Source organism: Cnephaeus nilssonii (genome assembly GCF_951640355.1).
Source record: "Cnephaeus nilssonii genome assembly, chromosome: 3".
Classification (NCBI taxonomy): Eukaryota; Metazoa; Chordata; class Mammalia; order Chiroptera; family Vespertilionidae; genus Cnephaeus; species Cnephaeus nilssonii.
The window spans coordinates 41102612-41123288 of NC_137074.1; the positions used below are offsets into that span (position 1 = coordinate 41102612).

Consider the following 20677-nt stretch of genomic DNA (forward strand, 5'->3'; position numbering starts at 1 on the left):
GACCGGAATCGAACCTGGGACCTTCTATCCACTGAGCCAAACCGGTTAGGGCAGGGAAGTAGTTTTTAAAAGTTCCCAGGTGTGGCTGACAAAGTGTGGCCAGGTCTGAGAACCACTGGCCTATAATTTCCAACCACCTGCAAACCTAAAGAGCTAATTTAATATGACGGAGGTTTTCACTTTGACACTGAGCGTTGGCACCCTAGGTTTGGCCCTGGAAAATACCCATAGCGAATATTCAGTTGGGTTATTGCCTGAATCTAAGATATTAATGATTTCATTAATTTCAGAATCAAACGACAGGTGCGATGTCACAAAATTAAAATGAGAAGAATGTTTGTTTTTTCCTGCAGTTAAAGCTTTATCAGCCCATGGCCCTTAATATGTAAAATGGTATTAACTTACTAAATAAGGGAAAAGAACAATTAGGTCTGCTAAGCGCCCACAGTTTACCTGGCAACGGACCTCACGATGGCACGTACTTACCTCCATCTTCATGGCGATCATGACCATTAGAGAGTCTCCAGCTTTCACCTTGTCTCCAGCTTTTACAAGCACCTAGAGGTCCAGAGGGACAAGTTAATCCTTGGACACACAGCGGTCCTCTGTGGTCCACAGAGCTGACACATAAACGAACACCGCGGACGCATGAGTCTGTGGCTGTCCTGTCTGCCAAAGACAAACGCACCAGCGGAGACCTGCAGGGCAGCCTGGCATCGCGGGCACTGTTGTCAGCGGGAGGCACTACTTGGTTCCCCATTCCCACCCCCAAGCCATCTAGTTTTCCTGGAAACAGATTAATATGTCTTATGTATCTTGAGACCCTTTTGTTTTCTTCATGAGTGTACAGACAAGACATACCACCCATGCATATGGACAGCAGTGTGGTGACTGTGGAGGGAGGGAGGGTGGGTGGAGGTGGAAGAGGGCATAGAAGAGATAAATGGTGATGGGAAACAATAAAAGAGAGAGAGAGAGAGAGAGAGAGAGAGAGAGAGAGAGAGAGACAGACAGACATACCACCAACTGGGGAGAACTACTATACTTGAATGTCTTCACCATAGTCAGAGTAGGAGGCCTTGCCTCTTTGTCTAGTTTTTAGGTTGTCTAGGATACAGTGTTTCAGGTCCTCTGGCCCCGTGCAGTAAATGTATAGACTATCTTCAGGTGAAAGAATTATACTTGTTGGCAACCCCAGGAAAATCTGTTTTCCTTTTCATATGTATAAATGAACTCATGCAGCCCATATGGTCTCACTGTTTGCTTGTTTTTGCTAAGAGTTATCAAGGAGTGTTTGGAAACACAGAAAACTCAGGCTCTACAGAACCAGTACTATGAAAAATGAGAAAGAGCCGTGAAAGCCCCCCACATCTGCAATGCTGGGCGAGGCCTTGGTGTCAGAGGAAATCAATGGTCTGGGTTTAGGGCCCAGTTTTGGGGAAAACATGCATCTTTAAATGTAAGACCCTATTCTGCACCCTGTGCAGCACTGCCCACGTCCTGGGAGGCCTGTGGGGACTGAGAGTGAATGAGTTAAAGGCAGAATGGAGTCTCCAGCTCACACTGCCTCTCAGCAAACATTTCTAGGGGAACGTTGGGTGAAATCACTCAAATTATTTATTTATTTATTTTTAAAAATTTCTTTATTGATTAAGGTATCACATATTTGTCCTCATCCCCCTCAAATTATTTAAATAGTTTTCTTCTTCCTTTTTTTGGAGTGGTACCAAGAAGATACAGTTGAATTTTTAAGACTTAAATGAATTTGAGGGGACGCTACTACATTCAAGTATTTAAAAGGAGACTTCTGACCTATTACCACTTGAGGGTGTATCAGTATGGATCTCAACTCTGGATACATACTGCACTCAACACCAAACCACGTTGTTCTCCACCAATATCAGTCTTTCACATTTTAACACTGATGCAGTTATGTACATTAGAGAAAAAGTCATTATTCATGATAAATTGCTGTTAAATTTAACAGTACAAAACAACCCTTTTGCCCTGGCCGGTGTGGCTCAGTTGGTTGAGCATCAAGGTCACCGCTTCGATTCCCAGGCAGGTCACATGCCTGGGTTGTGGGCTTGATCCCCAGTAGGGGGCGTGCAGGAGGCAGCTGATTGATGTTTCTCTAATTGATGTTTCTCTCCCTCTCCTTTCCTCTCTCTCTTAAAAAAAAAAAGTCAATGAAAACATGTTTAAAAAAGACAGCCCTTACGAATAATGCTTGGTGAATACTCTTATTTTAATCATAACAAGACAATTTAAATTATTTGTACTTTTATGGAAATTCCCATTTTCAAAATTTATGTTAACAGTGTTTATTGTAAATTAGGTAAATTGGTATTTTCACTGAAGACTGTAATATAGAACTTGAATCTATCATAGAGTCCCTTGATTTCTTGAAATGAATGCTTTCCAATGAATGATATTTAGAGAGGAGAAAAAGAACATATATGGTATAGTTCAACAAAGACGTCTATTGGGTCTTATTGGGCATTATTCTGCACACGTTCACATGGTTACCTTCTCAATGGTTCCAGTCATGGGCGCTATGGCACCTGCTTGAATTCCTTCTGAGCTCACTGAAGACAAGTATTTGGGGACTGGAATGTCAAACTGAACAGTTCCTTCCTATAAACAGGAAACAAACCAGAAATGAAATCAATATCTTGTTCCTATAATTTTACTAATATACCTGACATAATGATTATTTTCAAGCTATCTATTAAATGTTAGTCATCTTTAACACCAGGGTTCTAATCCAGCTTTGTGACCTTAAGAAAATTACTAAACTCCTTGGTTTTGGTTCCCATTATGCAGGAGTAATGGTATACAAGCCTCAGAGGGGATGCAAGGGATTAATATATATAACTGTTGGTAAAAGACAGCCACTGTCTGGAAGTCATTTTTAGTAACATCTCTGCCATCAAGTGCTTAGTCTGAGGGAGGAACTGTTCTTAACAATTATATTTATATAATTGTCACAATAACCTTATGAGGTAGGTATAGTTATTATTCCTGTTTATAGATGAACAGGAACTGAAGCCCAAGGTCACACAGCTGCTCAGTGGTTTGAATTTGAATGAAAGCAGCTTCATTTTCCAGAACGTAAGCTCTTCGCCACTCACCATCCTGCCTCCTCCATCATATGGTCACAGTGTACTGACTACGGGAAGGAATGCCTGGCAAAGTGAGGTCATCCTCGACTCCATATACTTTACTTGATGACTAAAGGCACCTCATCACTAAGGGCTGTGATCTGTGAGATGGTTCCCAAATGTGAGAAGACTCTGAAGAAACCACAGTATAGCTGATAACCCATGCAGAACCCTAAGGTCTCTTGATAAACTCCTAACCAAATCCACGCAAAGCCTGCCTCCATCATCTGCCAGGAGAACACCACTCACCCCACTCCCTTCCTACTGAACACCTTGCCCACAGGGAACATCTGGTCCAGCTCCTCTCCCAATGGCCACCTCCTCCCAAATCCCCAGGGTTTCAAGTATCAGGAGGATGGCGGTTGGGGAAAGTGTTAAGGTATCAAATCCCTGAGAGAACAGGCCCACTGAGCAGGGAGATATTCTGACAAGAAGGGTGTAAGGACATGTTTCAGAATTAAAGGAAGAAAACGAGTATGTGTCTATCAATGAGAATCTGTGTGAACAAAAGAACAAGAGATGGCGGGAAGATGGCAAAGAAACAGATCAGAGAGGGAAACACAGAAGAGATTGAAGGAAGTGGATCTTTCTAATCCTCTTATCTCTGGTCAAGCAATTTTCTCCCAACACCAACAGAGTTATTACAAAGAAGAGACCTTACCACAGAAAATAGGTAAATTGTGTTTTCCAGAATAATTAACTTAGTTTTACTAGAAACTCCATTTATAGAACATTTCATGTAAGTACAGTCTCCCTCACTATGAAGATCACCGAGTACTTGGAAAGTTTTATCTCCAATCTAAAAAAAAAGAAAAAATACAGAGAAGATCCTTAAAGTAAACGAACAACACTACATAATTAATAAAATCAGAATTAGTTTCAAAAGGTAACAGGTAAAATGTTTTTTGTTTTTTTTTAAAAAAAGTCATGTAGAAACTTTCCCCTTAAGATTCATAAACGAAATACTCTAGGTAGAAACAGCAGTAAGATAATGAGAGGAAAACATAGTTACATAACATATTCATAGCACTCACAATGCTACAGATAAAGGTTCATGCAAGAATAGCAATACATGTGAAATAGAAGCATAAATCAAATTAAGCAAAATTATTAAAATTTTGTTGGGTATATATATATGTATTACATGTTTGCATTCATTTCTGAGTATCCAAAGTCAAGTTTAGTTTTACTGTGCCAAAGTCAGTAGTGAAAAAAGCCAGAACCACATAATTAGATGGTATTTCTTTTATCTCACCAGCATGTAGATCCTATTTATGGGTTTCAGTTATGATTTAAGAAGATAAGTTAGCTGGATATTGACCACAATTTTCTCTAAGAGAGAGTTCCAAAGAACAGATTTTACACTTAAATCTTTCAAGGTAGCTGGCAAAAGGACATGAAACCATTCTATTTTAAAGAATGTTTTCTCTCATATACACTCAAACAAAATTTCCCTTACATACAGAAAATCCACTTAAATCTTCTGTGTTTATTTTTCATCTCAATTCCCATGATGTTAGTGTCAAAATCCCATGGCTACTCTTTTCAAATATATTATGTAGGCTAAGGTGAAATAGGTTATACTGCAGTATTTATACACTGCTTTCATCTATCCTAAATTAAATATGCTTTGTAACCCACTCAAACGGCCATATGAAACTTGGTAAAATTCTCAGGATATAAAGGTTAGATTGGGAACAGTTTTGTTTAAAGATTTACAATAGCACATTGTAAATTTGTGAATGTAGTTCCATGAGCAGATTAGAACAAATCTGCCAATTTACCATTTGTCAAGGGACAAAAAGGGGTCCCCAAATCAGTATTATATAAAATTTATTATATAACATTTAAAATACTTAGAAAATTCTCAATTTTGTCATATTGAATGGCACAGACACTCCCCAGATAGCTTTAGGAAACTGAAGTTATTTAAAAAAGGGGATGAAGAGTCACAGGGATGTAAAGTACGGCACAGGGAATATAGTCAATAATCCTATATAATAAAAGGCTAATATGCAAATCGACCGAATGGTGGAATGGCCGGTCGCTATGACGCGCACTAACCACCAGGGGGCAGACACTCAACACAGTAGCTGAGCGCCACTCAGCCAGAAGCTGGGCTCATGGCTGGCAAGCACAGCAGCAGTGGCAGGAGCCTCTCCCTCCGTGGCAGTGCTAAGGATGTCTGACTGATGGTCTAAGCCAGGCACTGGGCCTCAGCCAGCAGTGGGACATCCCCTGAGGGCTCCCGGACTGTGAGAGGGTGCAGGCCGGGCTGAGGGACCCCCCCAAGTGCATGAATTTCGTGCACCAGGCCTCTAGCATTATAATAATGCTGTATGGTGCTAGATGGGTACTAGGCTTATCAGGGTGATCACTTTGTAAGTTATATAAAAATCTGATCACTTTGTTATACACCTAAAACTCATATGAAACTGTATGTCAAATGTAATTGAAAAATTTAAAAGGGGAAAAAAAGTACCAATATGAATTATAACTCTTATAATTAAGGGAGGTAGACTTCCCATAATTTTTCTGACTGATAGAAAGAAAACCAATGTGTCTCTCCAAGTGTTGGGCAATCAAAAGCTTATCTATAATAATAAAAGCGCAATATGCTAATTAGACCGGACAGCCGAACAACCTTCTGGGTATCATTCTGGACATCCTTCCAGACGAAGCCGCTGTAGCGGGGGCTGAGGCAGAGGCAGTTAGGGGCGATCAGGCAGGCAGGTGAGCAGTTAGGGGCGATCAGGCAGGCAGGCAGAGTGGTTAGAGGCAATCAGGCAGGCAGAGTGGTTAGGGGCGATGAGGCAGGTAGGCAGAATGGTTAGGGGCAATCAGGCAGGCAGGCAAGTGGTTAGGGGTGATGAGGCAGGCAGGCGAGCAGTTAGGAGCCAGTGGTCCCGGACTGCGAGAGGGATGTCCAACTCCAGTTCAGGATTGGGCCTAAACCAGCAGTTGGACATCCCCAAGGGGTCCCAGATTGCAAGAGGGTGCAGGCCAGGCTGAGGGACCTTCCCCCCCCATGCACAAATTTCGTGCACCGGGCCTCTAGTCATTAATAAACCCATTTTGCAGGATTTGAAATCTCTTAGGTCTTATTAATAATGATTTACTCAATTCTCTGAATTTGTACCTTACTATAGAAATTTGCTTGAGTTCTCACATTGTTGTTTAATGCTTTCAGCATTTCATTTTGCCAGTGCAATGGACTTCTTTTACTTGAGGGCTAGTATAAAAATTTTGACTAAAGATTCTCAAAGAATGACCTGTGGATCACTTGGGGTTCTTTCAGGGGGTCCATGAAATCAAACTATTTCATAATAATATTATGTAATTTGCCCTTTTTAGCCCACATTCTCTCATAAGTATACAGTGGAATTTTCAGAGATGCAGGACATGCGATAATGTTATCACTCTGTGGCAATGGAATGTGTGCTTGTGTAATCTTAGGTTCTAAACTTGTCTCAATTTATCCTACAACTCAACAATAAAAAAACCAACCTGATTTTTAAAAAATGGGCAAAGGACTTGAATAGACATTTCTCCAAAGAAGACAGAGAAATGGCCAATTAGCACATGAAAAGATGTTCGACATCATCAGCCATCAGATAAATGTAAATCAAAACCATAATGAAATACTACTTTACACCCATTAGGATGGCTTTATAAAAAGAAGAAAAAAATGTTGGCAAGAATGTGGAGAAACTGGAACCCTTGTGCACTGTTGGTGGGAACATTAAATGGTGTAGCCACTATGGAAAACAGTATGGTAGTTCCTAAAAAAATAGAACTATCATATTTATGATCCAGCATTTCTACTTCTGGGTATATGCCCAAGAAAATTGAAAACAGGGTCTCGAAGAGATATTTATACACCTACTAGTATGTTTATAGTAGCATTATTCACAATAGCCTAAAGGTGGAAGCAACCCAAGTACCCATCAATCAATGAATGAGTAAAAAAAAAATGGTATATACAGTCAATAAAATATTAGTCAGCCTTAAAAAGGAAGGAAATTTGGACATATGATACAACATGGGAGAACCTTCCAGACATTATGCTAAGTGAAATAAGCCAGTTCACGAAAGGACAAATGCTGAATGGTTTCACTTATGAGTCACCTAGCAGCCAAATTCATAGAGACACGAAGTAGAATGGCAGTTGCCAGGGGCTGGGGGAAGGAGGAGTATGATGCTCTTGTTTAATAGGTATAGTGTTTGAGTTTTGCAAGAGGAGAAAAGTTCTATGGGTGGATGGTGGCGATGGTTATACAACAATGTGAATGCAATGCCACTGAACTATACACTTAAAAATGGTTAAAATGGTAAATTTTGTTACTTATACTTAAAAATATACATCAAAATAATTAAACATGTTCTCAGTTTAATTTTCTGTACAGTAAAATTAACAGATGTAACTAATACAAACAAAGCTCTTTAGGGCGTTTCAGTGATTTTTAAGAATGTACAGGGGTCCTGAGACCAAAATGTTTGAGAACCGCTGCTTTAGATATAAATATATCCACACACTTCAGTGTCTGACTCAAAGCTATTATTTTTTGCCAACTTTTGAATCACAGCCAAACTGAGTACAAAATCAGAAAATGTATAGGGGGTAGTTTCCTCAAATTGGTCTGAAATAAAAGCACATGACATTCTCCTAAGTATAGACAGAGCAGTCAGTGGCTTAAGAGAAACCGGAGAGCATAAAAAGACCATTCTCAGTATGAGAGAGATCAGATGTAGAACAAAACCAGTAAGGCTTACCTGCATGCTATATGACCCATCCTGATTGTATGTTACAGCTATGGCTACATCTTCAGGGGATAAAAATTAAACAAAATTAGAAGACCTTCATTTATTCAGTAACTGAGATTCCAAAAATCTGATTTTCAACATAAAGATAACTAGCTGTTAGGATAGCAACATCTGTTAACTCCCTGGCAATAAAGATTAAAACAAAACAAAACAAAACAAAAAAAACACACAAGTTATCAGGCAGGTTTCACAAAAGGTGAATTTCAAACTTTGCCTTTTTAGAAATGGAGTTTTAGCTTTTTAAGACTGTAGGCTATTTTAGGTATTTTTTTTCTATAAGAAAGGCTGCATTGTTATGGTAAAAACTGTAATTAATTGGGAAAAAGAAGTTCTGGCTTAAGATCCAAATCGGCCATCTGTGTGGCATGATCATCTCTGTGATTTTGACTAAGTCCCTTTAAATCTCTGGGTCTTGGTTTTCTGATCCATTTGACCCATTAAATGGATGAGATGTAACAATGATGATATCAATGTGAAAGTACTTTATAAACTGTAATAGACTACACAAATATAATATACAATATATTCATTATTATGTGACTATAGAATTGGTTCAAGACTATTCAGGGAGATGGAAATTGAAACTTTTGTGGGCTACAGAATGAAGACCAAAGTCATTCCATCTAGTCCTGACACTTCAACCATCACGTTGAGGCCGCCAGCTCATATCTGTCCCCAGTCTTTCTGCAGAACTCTAAGTCGTGTCCAGCTAAATGTTCCATCCGTACTTTAAAATGAACATAGTGTGTCCAACAAATTATCTCCCGCCTCCGCCTGCTTTCCCTCCTGCCCTGTGAGCGCCATGACGAGCAATGTTATGCCCCTTGTCACCCAGGTTTAAAACCTGTCATTCTTACCTTCTCCTTTGCTTTCTACTTCCAACGGTCACCACATAACTGCCGAAGTCTTCCCTTTGGATGCCTGGACTACCCATTTCTTCCGCCCGCCCCTGATTCAGACGGCGGCTTCAGGCCTGGCTGACCTGAGGAGGTCCTGCCAGGACTTCCTGCTCCCTGTCCCAACCCTCCCAGCTGATTCCTAGCAAGTCCCCACCACAGTGAGAACACTTGGCTTTGCACTGAGAGCACCAAACTCTGTCCTGTTTCCCACCATTCTTCCACACAGCCCTGTGTCCAACCAAATGGGAAAATGGGTCAATTAACATTCTCCTGGTGTCTCTGTCCTTCCCCTCTCTGTGCCCTTTGCCCAGGCCCCTCCCACTGACCCCCCACCCCTCCTTCACATTGCGCTCACTGGGGAAGAGCCTGTCTGGGTGGAATGAACCCTCTCTCCTCTGTACATTTAGGCTTCTACATATAAACACCATTAGGATTCTCCCCTCAGCAAGGTTATGACAGAGTGATTTTTCTCTTTATCAATTGTTTTAAAAAATCGCAAAAATAAAAATGTTCACAAGGCCTAAAAGTCCTCCCAATTGCCCAGATGTAAGTACTATTAAACGCTGGAACGTGTAAATCCTTTCAGACCTTTCAAAATACACATGCAGGTTTGTATTTTTCTTTTATAAAAATAGGACATTGCTATACATATTGTTCTGCAACCAACTTTATTTTAGTTAACATGTGACATACAGACCTACTTGGTTCTTTTAACAGTAGCAAGGGAATAGTTTAAAATAATAATGATGAGGATGATGACAGCTAATGTTTGTTGACTGCTCACTACATGCCATTCAACGAGCTAAGTGCCTCACACATGTTGTGAAGTAATTGCCACTGCCATGCCCATGTACGGCTGAGGACAGCTGATGCTTACAGAGTACGTGACTTGCCCAAGGGTCACAGAACACAAGGGAGCCAGAATTCATACCCATACTGTCTAACTCCAGGGCCGCATCATTCCCACTACGCATCCTTCTTCCCAACACACACTTCTTTGCCAAGTGGCAAATTCCTTAGGAGATAAACATAGGAACAAAGACCTCTTTTATCTCTTCTTCCCGTTGTTCAGAATATTTATTTTTTCATAAGCTTTGTACTGAATGTATAAATGAATGAAACGTTCTAGCCTGTATCTTGTCAATAACTTTAACTCTTTTTAAGAGAAAATGCAGGGGTCAGGGAAAAGGAGGGGGAGGGAGATATTTGAAGAGGCTATGAAGCTGTTACACTGCCAGCTTTGAAGACAGGAAGGTAGAGGGGCCCCGAGTAAACTAAAGCAAGCAGCCTTTAGAAACTGGAAAAGGAACCAATTCTCTCTTTGAGCCTCCGGATGGAGCACAGTCCTGCCAGCACTTTGATTTTAGGGTTCCTGACCTCCAAAACTGTAAATTCGTGTTATTTTAAACCACTAAGTTTGTGGCAACCTGTTACAGCTGAAAAAAAAAATCAATCAATCACATCTTCAAAACCTTCCTATTCATTCTGCCGTCAGAAGGATCATTTTCACTTGAATACTGGATTTTCTCATTACCTTGCCTACATTTTTCTCCCCAGGATTAAATAAAAATGCTGGCATATCACATAAAGCTCCTTAGTCTCCGCCCCTACCCATCTACCCAGGCTCATCAACCACCACTCTCCCTAAGAATACTTAGCTTCTCATTTAGCAAGCCGTTCTTGATTTCCCAACATTCCACACTCTTTCCAGAATCTGTGACTTCTGCCCCAAGGATATTCCTCCACATTATTTAGCAAGCAAATCTCTACTCATTCTTAATGAATTAAATCTATCATTACCTTTTCTGCAAAGCCTTCCCTGACTTCTTTAGTCAGGATGCAGACCCTCTCTTTGAAGATCCCATAAAACCTGTATTTGCAGAGTATATTACACATTTTCCCTTGAAAATCTGCCTCCAACGAATCTGTGAGCTTCTCGAGGGCACAGATCATGGCCCTCTATTGGTTTACTCCCCTTTCCTAGTAAATATTAAGTACTCAATCAGAGCTACTGAATAAATGAATGCATATATACGTTAATGTTCTTTCAATCATAATACAAATTTTCCAGTTCACAATTATATTCATTTTATCTTAAATCCTCCCAATATTCTCATTTATCATTTTCTGTCTTTAATGTGTCCTTACATACTTAAACACAACTATTATTCTAGTAAAAAAAAAAAAGAGAGAGAGAGAAAATGCATCTGATCATCTCAGATCAGTTTTCTTTCAATTTATAAAATATGAACTTGCCGAAACCGGTTTGGCTCAGTGGATAGAGCGTCGGTCTGCGGACTGAAGGATCCCAGGTTCGATTCTGGTCAAGGGCATGTACATTGGTTGTGGGCACATCCCTGGTGGGGGGTGTGCAGGAGGCAGCTGGTCGATGTTTCTAGCTCTCTATCCCTCTCCCTTCCTCTCTGTAGAAAATCAATAAAATATATTTTCTTAAAAATGAAGTCTTGTAATAACATGAATGCCAATAGAATCACAGTAAAGACATCGCCAGAAAATGTCTAAATTCTTTTATGTATAGTAGGGTAACTCAACTTTTTCCCCTCTCCCCTAGATATCTCTTGACCTCCCACAAGAGAATCTTAGACACCTCTTATGTATTTAATAAGGTATGAAAGAAAGTTTAACATGATGCAGTGTTAGGTAAGCACAAGCACCTTGAAGTGTGGGTTCAAATTCTGGCTCTACCAATTCCTTTTGGTGTGATTTTTAAGGAAATGATCATTCTCCCTAAGCCTTTTACAAAGGTTTTATAAAGTTGACACTAATAAGAACACCAATTTCATTGGCCTGTTCTGAAAATGCAAAAGAAATAATTCATGGAAAGTGCTTAACACAATATCTCACATATGCCAAACAATAAGTCTTAGCTATTATTATTATTATTATTATTATTATTATTATTATTATTGAGGGCAGGGCAGGGTTCTGTGAAACATGGCCGCTAGTAACAAAGTGAGAGTATCTTTCAAGCCTTGGTCATTTAAAATACTTGGCCATTCTCACTGAGACCATTAGAGTTGGTTCTACTTTATATTCATAAATGCTTCTGGGCCCTTAGGCTTCTTGTTTGGTGCACTCCCATCCAACCACAGTCACTGCGGATTAGCCTAACAGTTCTGAAAACTGTGACATTCAGACCTGGATTATGGTTGAAAAATACTGCCAAAAGGAAGTAGTGAACAGCAACCATGTTGGCTCTTCAATTAATTTTTTAAAATAAAAAAAAAAAATCCAAGAAATGCAATATAATTCAAAACACGGCTCGGTGCCTCCGTGAAGATCCATGCCAAATAACACAGTTGGCTCATCTGCATTATAATCACACAGGCTGTTTTCCTGTTTAATGTAGATTGAAGAGGCCACTTAAATTTTATTGCTGCTGATACTTGTATTCAGCATATTCAGCCTAGTGTAAGATACTTTCACATTTTGGAGGCTGTTTTTTAGGATGAAATGAATAAACACACCCGCATAAAATGGATAGCTTAAGCATTTGCAGAATGCTACTCTACAAGGGATGTTTGCAAACTAACTTTCAAAGTACTCCGTGCACTTCAGGTAATGACCATCTAGGCTCAGGATGAAAAGATATCTAAAGAGCTGTAACCCAGTCAACTGTGAACAAGGAATTTGTTAAGAAGTGAGTGGATGTCTACATAGAACTGGGGTAGAGAGGAGGGTGCTGTGATGAGCTGACAGGAAGATTCTGTTCTACCTGATAGGCACGTTTTATAATGGAGTTGTCACAGGTCAAGGATACCTCACCTTCAAGGTTACCCATCCTTCCTGCTCTGACTCTGCCCCCCTCTGGCTTCCCATGCAAACTGTATTGCAGCAGAAGGCATATAGCCACCAGCTACCACGTGATTCTGGTCCCTCTGGTACACTGTTCCAGTCCAAATTTTGTGTCAGCCTCTCCTAACTTCAGTTACAATAAATCAGTTCCCACCCTGAGCCTACTCAAATTAATGTGCAATCAAAAATCAATTTGCCACGGGAAAGGTGGTGGAAATAGCATAGGAATCAGGGTCAGAAAGATTAGGTGTCAAACATTGGCTCTGCCACTTACTAGTCTTGAATAAGTTATTGTACCTTCCATGCCATCGTTTCATCAGCCATACGTGGCTGTAACAGTGACTCCCCCTTATTAAATTGTGAAGATAAAATTTACATGTGATAAGGCACTTAATAATAAATTACATATCTTTATTAATCCACTCCCACCTGAAATACTGCCTGAGCAGTGGGTAATCTTTCTTGCTTAGAGTTTTGGATATTGTTTTTCTTACTTAAAGGAATACATGCTCACCCTGGCTGGGGTGCTCAATGGTTAGAGCGTCAGCCTGTGAACCAAAGGCATGTGCCTCTGTTGCAGGTTCGATCCCCAGCCTCAGTCCTGGTCGGGCATGTGTGGGAGGCAAGCAATTGATGTGTCTCTCTCTCACGCTGTTCTCTCTCTCTCTCTCTCTCTCTCTCTCTCTCTCTCTCTCTCTTTCCCCATCTCCCTCTTTCTCTGCCCTCCTTCCTCCCTCCCGTCCACTCTCTTTAAAAATCAATGGAAAAAATATTCCCCAGTGAGGATTTAAGAAAAAAAGTAATACATTCTCAGGAGGGAAAAGAAGGGTAAAAATAAATAAATAAATAAATAAATAAATAAATAAATAAATAAATAAAAGTACTGCATTTTCACCGAAGAAATACAAACCAAAGAAAGTACACAGAAGCATGGTGGGGGGAAAAGACTGCTTCAAATCCCACCACCCAGTGGTAACCTCACTAAAATGTTGGCAAATTTTACTTCAGTTATTTTGCTATGTATGTTTTATAACATATTTTTAGAATATTTACAAAATACAGAAAAAGTGTAATGAAGAAAAAAAAATCAACTCTACCACCCAGAGCAAATCAATTCTATCATTTTGGCATACTTCCTCACAATGTTTAGGCCAGAGATCTTTTAAAAATTTATAATTGAATGATTGTGGCTGAGTTGAATCCATTTTTCCCCCCAGGTAAATGTGATCTATTTCTATAAAGCACATTTCCCTTCTAATAAAACATTACTTACTGTTTTCACCATCCCTAAGAGACATGTTTCTGGTGTAAGAAATATTCAGTCTTCTTCCACTGCTGGATGCAAAAGGAGAATATTGATCTAAAAGAAAATTCAACAGCAAATTTACGAACATCAAGCCTACTAAATTTATACCTTACAAAGAAAACAGGAACACAGTTCCCATACTGGCAGCTCGTATATGTTTTCTTTGTTCTTTTCATTGCTTTAAATTTAAATGAGATATTTCAATTTACATCGCAGGAGGTTTCACATGAAAAATCCCAGCTTCTCTTAAAAAGTGAGAATATGTGCAGCCTGAACTCTCATCCTCTGACGGCATGAGCTGCACTATAGCCATCCCTTTTGATGGGGCTACTGCATTCCAGGTTGCCCAGACCTCTACCTCTCGTCATTCTCCTTTCACGTGGCCTTATTCTCCTAGGTTACTGGTCCACCTAGAGGGGCTTGAGTGTACATCCTCTGCTGGACAATATCCAGAAGCTACAGCATGACTAAATTGAAGCAATTTACTCTGAAGTTCCTATCTGTGCTGGTTATAAATTTTAAAAAGAGGTGAGAGTAAGAAGACACTCCATTCTAAAAAGGCCAAGAACAGGCAGGCTTAGGAATGCCATATGGAGCACACTTAGATGCATTTCATTTAATATAACAGGACAAAATGAGGAGAGAGCACAAATCTCCTAAAGATGTAATTATGTGTTTTAAGCTTTCAATATAACTTTCTTGAATGAATCTAGAAATTAATGATCCTAAAAATAGGATCCTATAATAATATAATAATTCTAACAATAGTGAAGAGATAAGTGGATTCCATTTTTTTTTCCTATTTGCTCCAAAAGCCAGTTAGCGTAAATAAATATTATTGAGCCAAGTATGGGAGAGCTCAGGTTTTGCTCAATTTAGAGAAAAGAACTGTTTAAAGGAGAACTGACTGAAACTGTAATAAGCTAGTGAATTTTCATCATGAATTTCCAGCTTCCGGGGTGTTAGGAAGTTGGGCACTGACTTAGTGAGATGCTGAGGCAGGCAGTCAGGACGAACCTCTGCCTGTCTTTCCCAAGCTCCGACTCTATGACACGATGGAGTAACTAGGTCTCTAGTTAGTCAGAAATTTGATCACAGAATAAAAAAAGAGCGGAGGAATTAACCATAAATCATGGGTAACCCAGAGGAATCTGAGTGCCTCCTGGACCCGGGAAGTTGCTGCAGGTACAGAGGCTACAACAAAGCAGGCCACAGGGAGTGGTGGATAAAAGAAGTTGGAAGGGATCGGCATGGGCTGCAGCAAGCACTGGTGTTTGGTTGACAAGAGATCCATCTCTATGTTGTTAGGTGATTAGTTAAGTAATACCTAAAGGGTTAGAAGTGTTTATGGAATGTATCCAGAATATGTGAAAGAGCTCTCTTCGTCCTAAAAGTCACATTAGCAGAGGATGGTGTCAATCAATCACTGAGAGAAGAAAGGGAGGAAAGAGTGGCATAAAGAGAAAAAAACGTATGGTCAATAATCTATATATATATAAAAGCCTAATATGGAAAGTGTCCCCTTGGGAGTTAGACAAACTGGGAATTCGATCGCTCGCGATGACGTGTGCTGACCACCAGGGGGCGGTGCAGAACAAAGGAAGGCCCGGGCCTGCGGCCGGCAGCTGGCAGCCACTAGGGACCCTACCTGTGCATGAATTTTGTGCACTGGTCCTCTAGTTATTCATAAAATCTTGATAAGCAGGGGAAACAGAAATGCATTCCATACCTTCTGTCTGAATTTGGAAAACATCTGACATGGCTTTCTCCTTGAGGATGAGGCCCAGAGCTGCCTGGCATAAAAACTCTTTGGCTGTGGCCTTCCGACTGGGCAGCAGTTCTTCCCGGTGCTGAGGGATGAAGTCAGTGTGCACGTTCCCAGCTTTGAACTCTGGGTGGCCAGCCAGCCTGAGGAGGAAGTCAATGTTGGTGTGCAGTCCGACAATCTAGAAAGAGAATAAAAAACAACGTATTCAGAAAAACATTTGTATGGCTTCTGCTCTTTTTACTGAGTATCTTCTACTATCGACAATTCTCAGGCAAACAATAAAAACCTTACTTCACCATCACTATATTTCTGGACTTAACACTTAAAGGTACATCTACTATGATAAAGAGGTCACAAGAAATGGTGTTAGTGTGGTAGTGTGGAGAAGACATTTAATTGACTTGGACTAGGAAAGTGATAAATGTGAAGAAACTTAAATGAAATTTATTGGCAAGACTTTGAAGACCTGCCACTCAGAACACTCCCACAGCAGAAGGCACGATCACTACACTGGGGAGGGGATTGGATGAAATTACCTCCAAAGAGCTTCTGTCCAACACTAAAATCCAAATTTTACATACCGATATAAAAATAAAAAGGTATAAAACATAACCCATTAATGGAATCAAGGGTAAAGCCAGTTATCTGAGCCTCGAGTTCCTTCATTTGTTTGTTTGTTCATTCATTCATTTGCCATATACTGAGCACCTTTTAGGTGCCAGAACTTCATCAAGATACTGGGGACACAGTGAAGAACAAAACACACAAAGTCCATACCTCACAGAGCCTACAATCTAAGGAAAGATGATAAACAATATCTATAAACAAAATCCTAATATAATGTCAGGTGATATGAAGAAAAATAAGGCTGTCTAAGGGGACAGAGAGCAGCAAAGCGTCCTATTTTATTTTATTTTATTTTATTTTTTACTACAGGCCCAATGCACAAAGTTTGTGCAAGAGTAGGCCTTCCTTCCCCTGGCTGCCGGCACCAGCTTCCCTCTGGCACCCAGGACCTGAGCTTCCCTTCGGCTGCCAGCACCTGGGACCCGGGCTTCCCTCACAGCCCCGGCTTCTTCTGGAAGGTCCGGAAGGACGTCCAGTCTAATTAGCATATTACGCTTTTATTATTATAGATTTTATTGATTTTAGAGAGAAGAAGGGAGAGGGAGAGATAGAAACATCAATGATGAGAGAGAATCATTGATCATTTGCCTCCTGCATACCCCCTACATATCCCCTACTGGGGATCGAGCCCACAACCAGGCCATGTGCCCTGACCGGGAATCAAACTGTGACTTCCTGATTCATGTGTTGATGCCCTACCACTGAGCCACACCGGCTGGGCAAAGGATCTTATTTTAAATGTGACAGGCTTAAAAGGACTCTGAGGAGGTGAACAGTGCCTGAGGGTGGTGGGAGGGAGCCCTGTGATCATGTGTGGGAAGAACACTCTGGAGAGAAAACAGGAACACATGGTGCAATGCTGTGTGTGTCTAAAGAATGGCAAGGCGGCCAGTGTGGTTGGAGCCACAGAGATCAGAGGTTTTTAATGACATATAACAATTAGAATATCATGGGTTAAAAAGCAATCCTTTTATGAAGCTAAATCAGCTGGTACAGGACTTACTGCACCAAGAAAATTAATGTGCTACAAAACAGCAACAAACGATGAAATGGGTAAAACTGAACATAATTATTTTCCTTTGGAGAAAATAATACCAACTGTAGGCCACACTTGTATAGCGACCACGTTTCCGTGGTGTCGTGGTTATCACGTTCGCTCACACACGTGTGGAGCTGGCCTTACCTACAGGATCAAGAGGAATTTCCTATCGATTTCCCTGAAGTATAACACGGACCCTAATAGTTTCAGTCCTGCAAGCTTTCTTTTCCAGCTGGAATCAAGAAGTCCTCAAGCCCATAGGAATTCTCCCACATAAAATGAATTTGATGGCGACATAGGGGTGGTTGGTGGAAATAAGGTGACAAGGACAAAGGCTGACCACTCCTGACAGACGTTCTTGGCTGTGGAGATACAGAGAGCATCAGGGTCACCAACACGGCCGCGTCACTCACATGGTACTGACGAAGGCTGTACCTCAGCTTGGTCAAGGCCGCCTGGCGATCTGCGGCCCACACGACCAGCTTCGCAATCATGGGGTCATAATGCACGGACACTTCATCCCCTGAAATTGAAAACCACAACAACCTCTCAAAGTCAAAACCAAAGGGATACAATGTGATAGCAAGATGTTCTGCTGTGGCTTTATGGACATTTCACACTCAATCTTCACAGACCTCATGACAGATATTGCCACCACCATTTTATTCATGAAGAACAAAAGCTCACAGGGTTTAAAAACTTATCAAATGTCCAAGGAGGGCGTGGCCCTCCTGTCCGTTCAAAACAGTGACCCAATGACACACAGGCCGGTTTCCCCATCCTATCTTCTTCCTCTTGGAAGTCAGAACAAACTCCCTCTACCTCTCATATCACAATTGCTCTGCCCTCAGCATTCCCTTCCCTCCACCTTTTCCCCCATCAGACAAGTAAGGGTAACCATTCCTCTGTCCTGTGGTTGTTGGGAGATCTGACAGTCAAGTGCCAAATGTCGTACCTGGCAGAGCTGATAAACAAACAGCAGTCATCCTTACTACGGTAGAGAACGAGAATCTCAATCACTGGTTAGAAACCAGGTCAAGGCAAAAGGATGTGGCATATTACAAAGACTACTGATCTAGACCCTTGTGATTTTGGCAGGTCACCTGACCCCTCTAAAACCCAGGGTCTCCAGGTGTAAAATCAAGGGGTTGGATTACACTCCCTTATCCATCTATCCACCCCACCCCCCACTCGCCCACCAACACATATTGAACACCTTGCAGGCCTAGGCTTGAGCAAGGTGCTGCAAATATACCATAGAAGACAGTCCCTCCCTTAAGAATATTACAGTCTGACGGGAAAATAGGCAAGGAATAGGTTACCATAAGATAATATAATAAGGGCCAGGTCTGAGGGATGCAGGGGAACAGAGAAGGGGAGTGTTGGGAGAAGCTTCCTGGACTAGATTATCCCTCCCAGTGTCACGATGTGACCCTGGGAGCACTTCTCCGAATGGCATCTCTTATCCTTTGAGCCCTTCTAAGTTACGCTGCAAGCTTTGCTTGCCTTACAGGTTTTTTCTTTTCTATTGCAGGGCCCCTCTTTTCTTTCCAAGATGTTCTGCTGTGAAGGTAAAAATGTACTGACTACCAAATCTTGCTGTGGCTTAGGCAAGAGCTACCCAAGTGTTGCCCATGTATCATCCAGAAGCCCCAATGCCTCATTTTGGCTTTCAATTACCCATACGATTTTACGCTCACCCTGTGTCTGTCTCCGGCCACATCTCCAACTACTTACCATCCTAAACCATTTTCCCAGCCACATATTTTCTTCCAGTTCTTCAAACATACCTTCAAGTTCACTTTTCTTTAATGTGTTACATCTGCCTACGCAAATCCACGCGAGACTTCCTCTTTTAAAAGTGTCTCACATTAGCTCTTAGTCCTAGAACTGCTCTGCCACTAAAGTTAAGGTGGCGACAGACGGTGGTGGCTCAGAGCACAGACTCGGGAGCCAGACTGCCTGGGTCTGAGTCTTGGCTGCAAGGGTGATCTTGGGCAAGTCACTTCACCTCTCCGTGCCCTGGTTTCGTCATCTAGAAAATGGGGGTAAGGATACCTACTCATAGGACAGTGCTCAGGGTTAAAGGAGACTATACAGAAAAGTCACCTAGAACAGCACCTGCACGTAAGTGCTAAATGATGGTTTGCTATGACCATTGTTACTGATCAATGCTGAACTGTGATAGCTGTTATTTTTTACTTTTAATTTCTTTTATTATTGTTTAGCTTGCACTAAGTTTTCATATTAATTCTCCAGCTTGACTTGAAGGCAGAGTGCCTTACGCATAGCGAATATCAGTCACCTTAAATCATGTTTGGAACCAGGCAAAGTAAAAAATATAAAACAACACACACAAAATATTTATTGCTTGAGTTTGATCAAGTACTGCTGCATTCGGAAAAAAGAGCCTACTGATTAAACTACTAGTCATTCTTTAAAAATAACTATTCCAGAAGGAAAAAATAAACATTGCAGAGACATCAATTAAATCCTTTATTTCAAAACATAGTAGACATTTCCACAAGACACAAGGAGAAGACCCCATCCAAAAATAATAATGCACTAAAAGTTAAAAAGACTTTCTGTTTTATTTCCGCTTACCTTGCCGCACTCCAGTTTCAATCCTAGTGGAAAGGTCCGCTGGAGGCGTGGAGAGATGCACCAGCGGCCCGGCCCCCGGCATGAAGTTATTGAGAGGGTCTTCTGCGTATATTCTAGCTTCAAACGCGTGGCCCTGCAGAGTTATTTCTTCCTGGCTCAAAGGAATCTTCTCTCCTGCTGCAATCTGGTAACAGAAGAGTATGCATTTCCTATAAAAATCCACCGTAAAGCAGCTATGAGACTAGCAAGTTGATGGTCTTGCCTTTTTTATGTAAAGTGTACATTTGGACTTCACAATGAAGCCAAATAAAAATCACTATTTTATCCACCGCCTTGAGTATTGGGCAAAAAGAAGATATTTAAAAACAGATGCAGCTTGCTCAGCTGGCATGGCTCAGTGGTTGAGTGTCAACCTATGAACCAGGAGGTCACAGTTCGATTCCCGGTTAGGGCACATGCCTGGGTTGTGGGCTCAATCCTCAATAGGGGCGTTTTGGAGGCAGCCTATCAATGATTCTCTCTCATCATTGATGTTTCTACCTCTCTCTCCTTCTCCCGCTCTGAAATCAATAAAAATTAAAACAAAACAAAACAAAACAAAACAAAAAACAAACCAGAGGCAGCTTGAAA

The 20677-nt window shown here is 41.0% G+C and overlaps 1 protein-coding gene across 1 annotated transcript in view; it reads right to left on the bottom strand.

Moving 5' to 3' along the window:
• The window catches only part of MCCC1 (methylcrotonyl-CoA carboxylase subunit 1), a 63347-nt gene that overhangs the window by 833 nt on the left and 41837 nt on the right, over window positions 1-20677 (bottom strand). Inside the window, exons 11-18 of the mRNA XM_079766767.1 lie at window positions 20048-20231; window positions 17857-17966; window positions 15739-15955; window positions 13977-14063; window positions 7938-7987; window positions 3826-3963; window positions 2530-2637; window positions 487-558 (exon numbers count right to left, since the gene is read on the bottom strand). Of these exons, the coding sequence (XP_079622893.1) occupies window positions 487-558; window positions 2530-2637; window positions 3826-3963; window positions 7938-7987; window positions 13977-14063; window positions 15739-15955; window positions 17857-17966; window positions 20048-20231 (966 nt within the window). The remainder of the gene's footprint in view (window positions 1-486; window positions 559-2529; window positions 2638-3825; window positions 3964-7937; window positions 7988-13976; window positions 14064-15738; window positions 15956-17856; window positions 17967-20047; window positions 20232-20677) is intronic.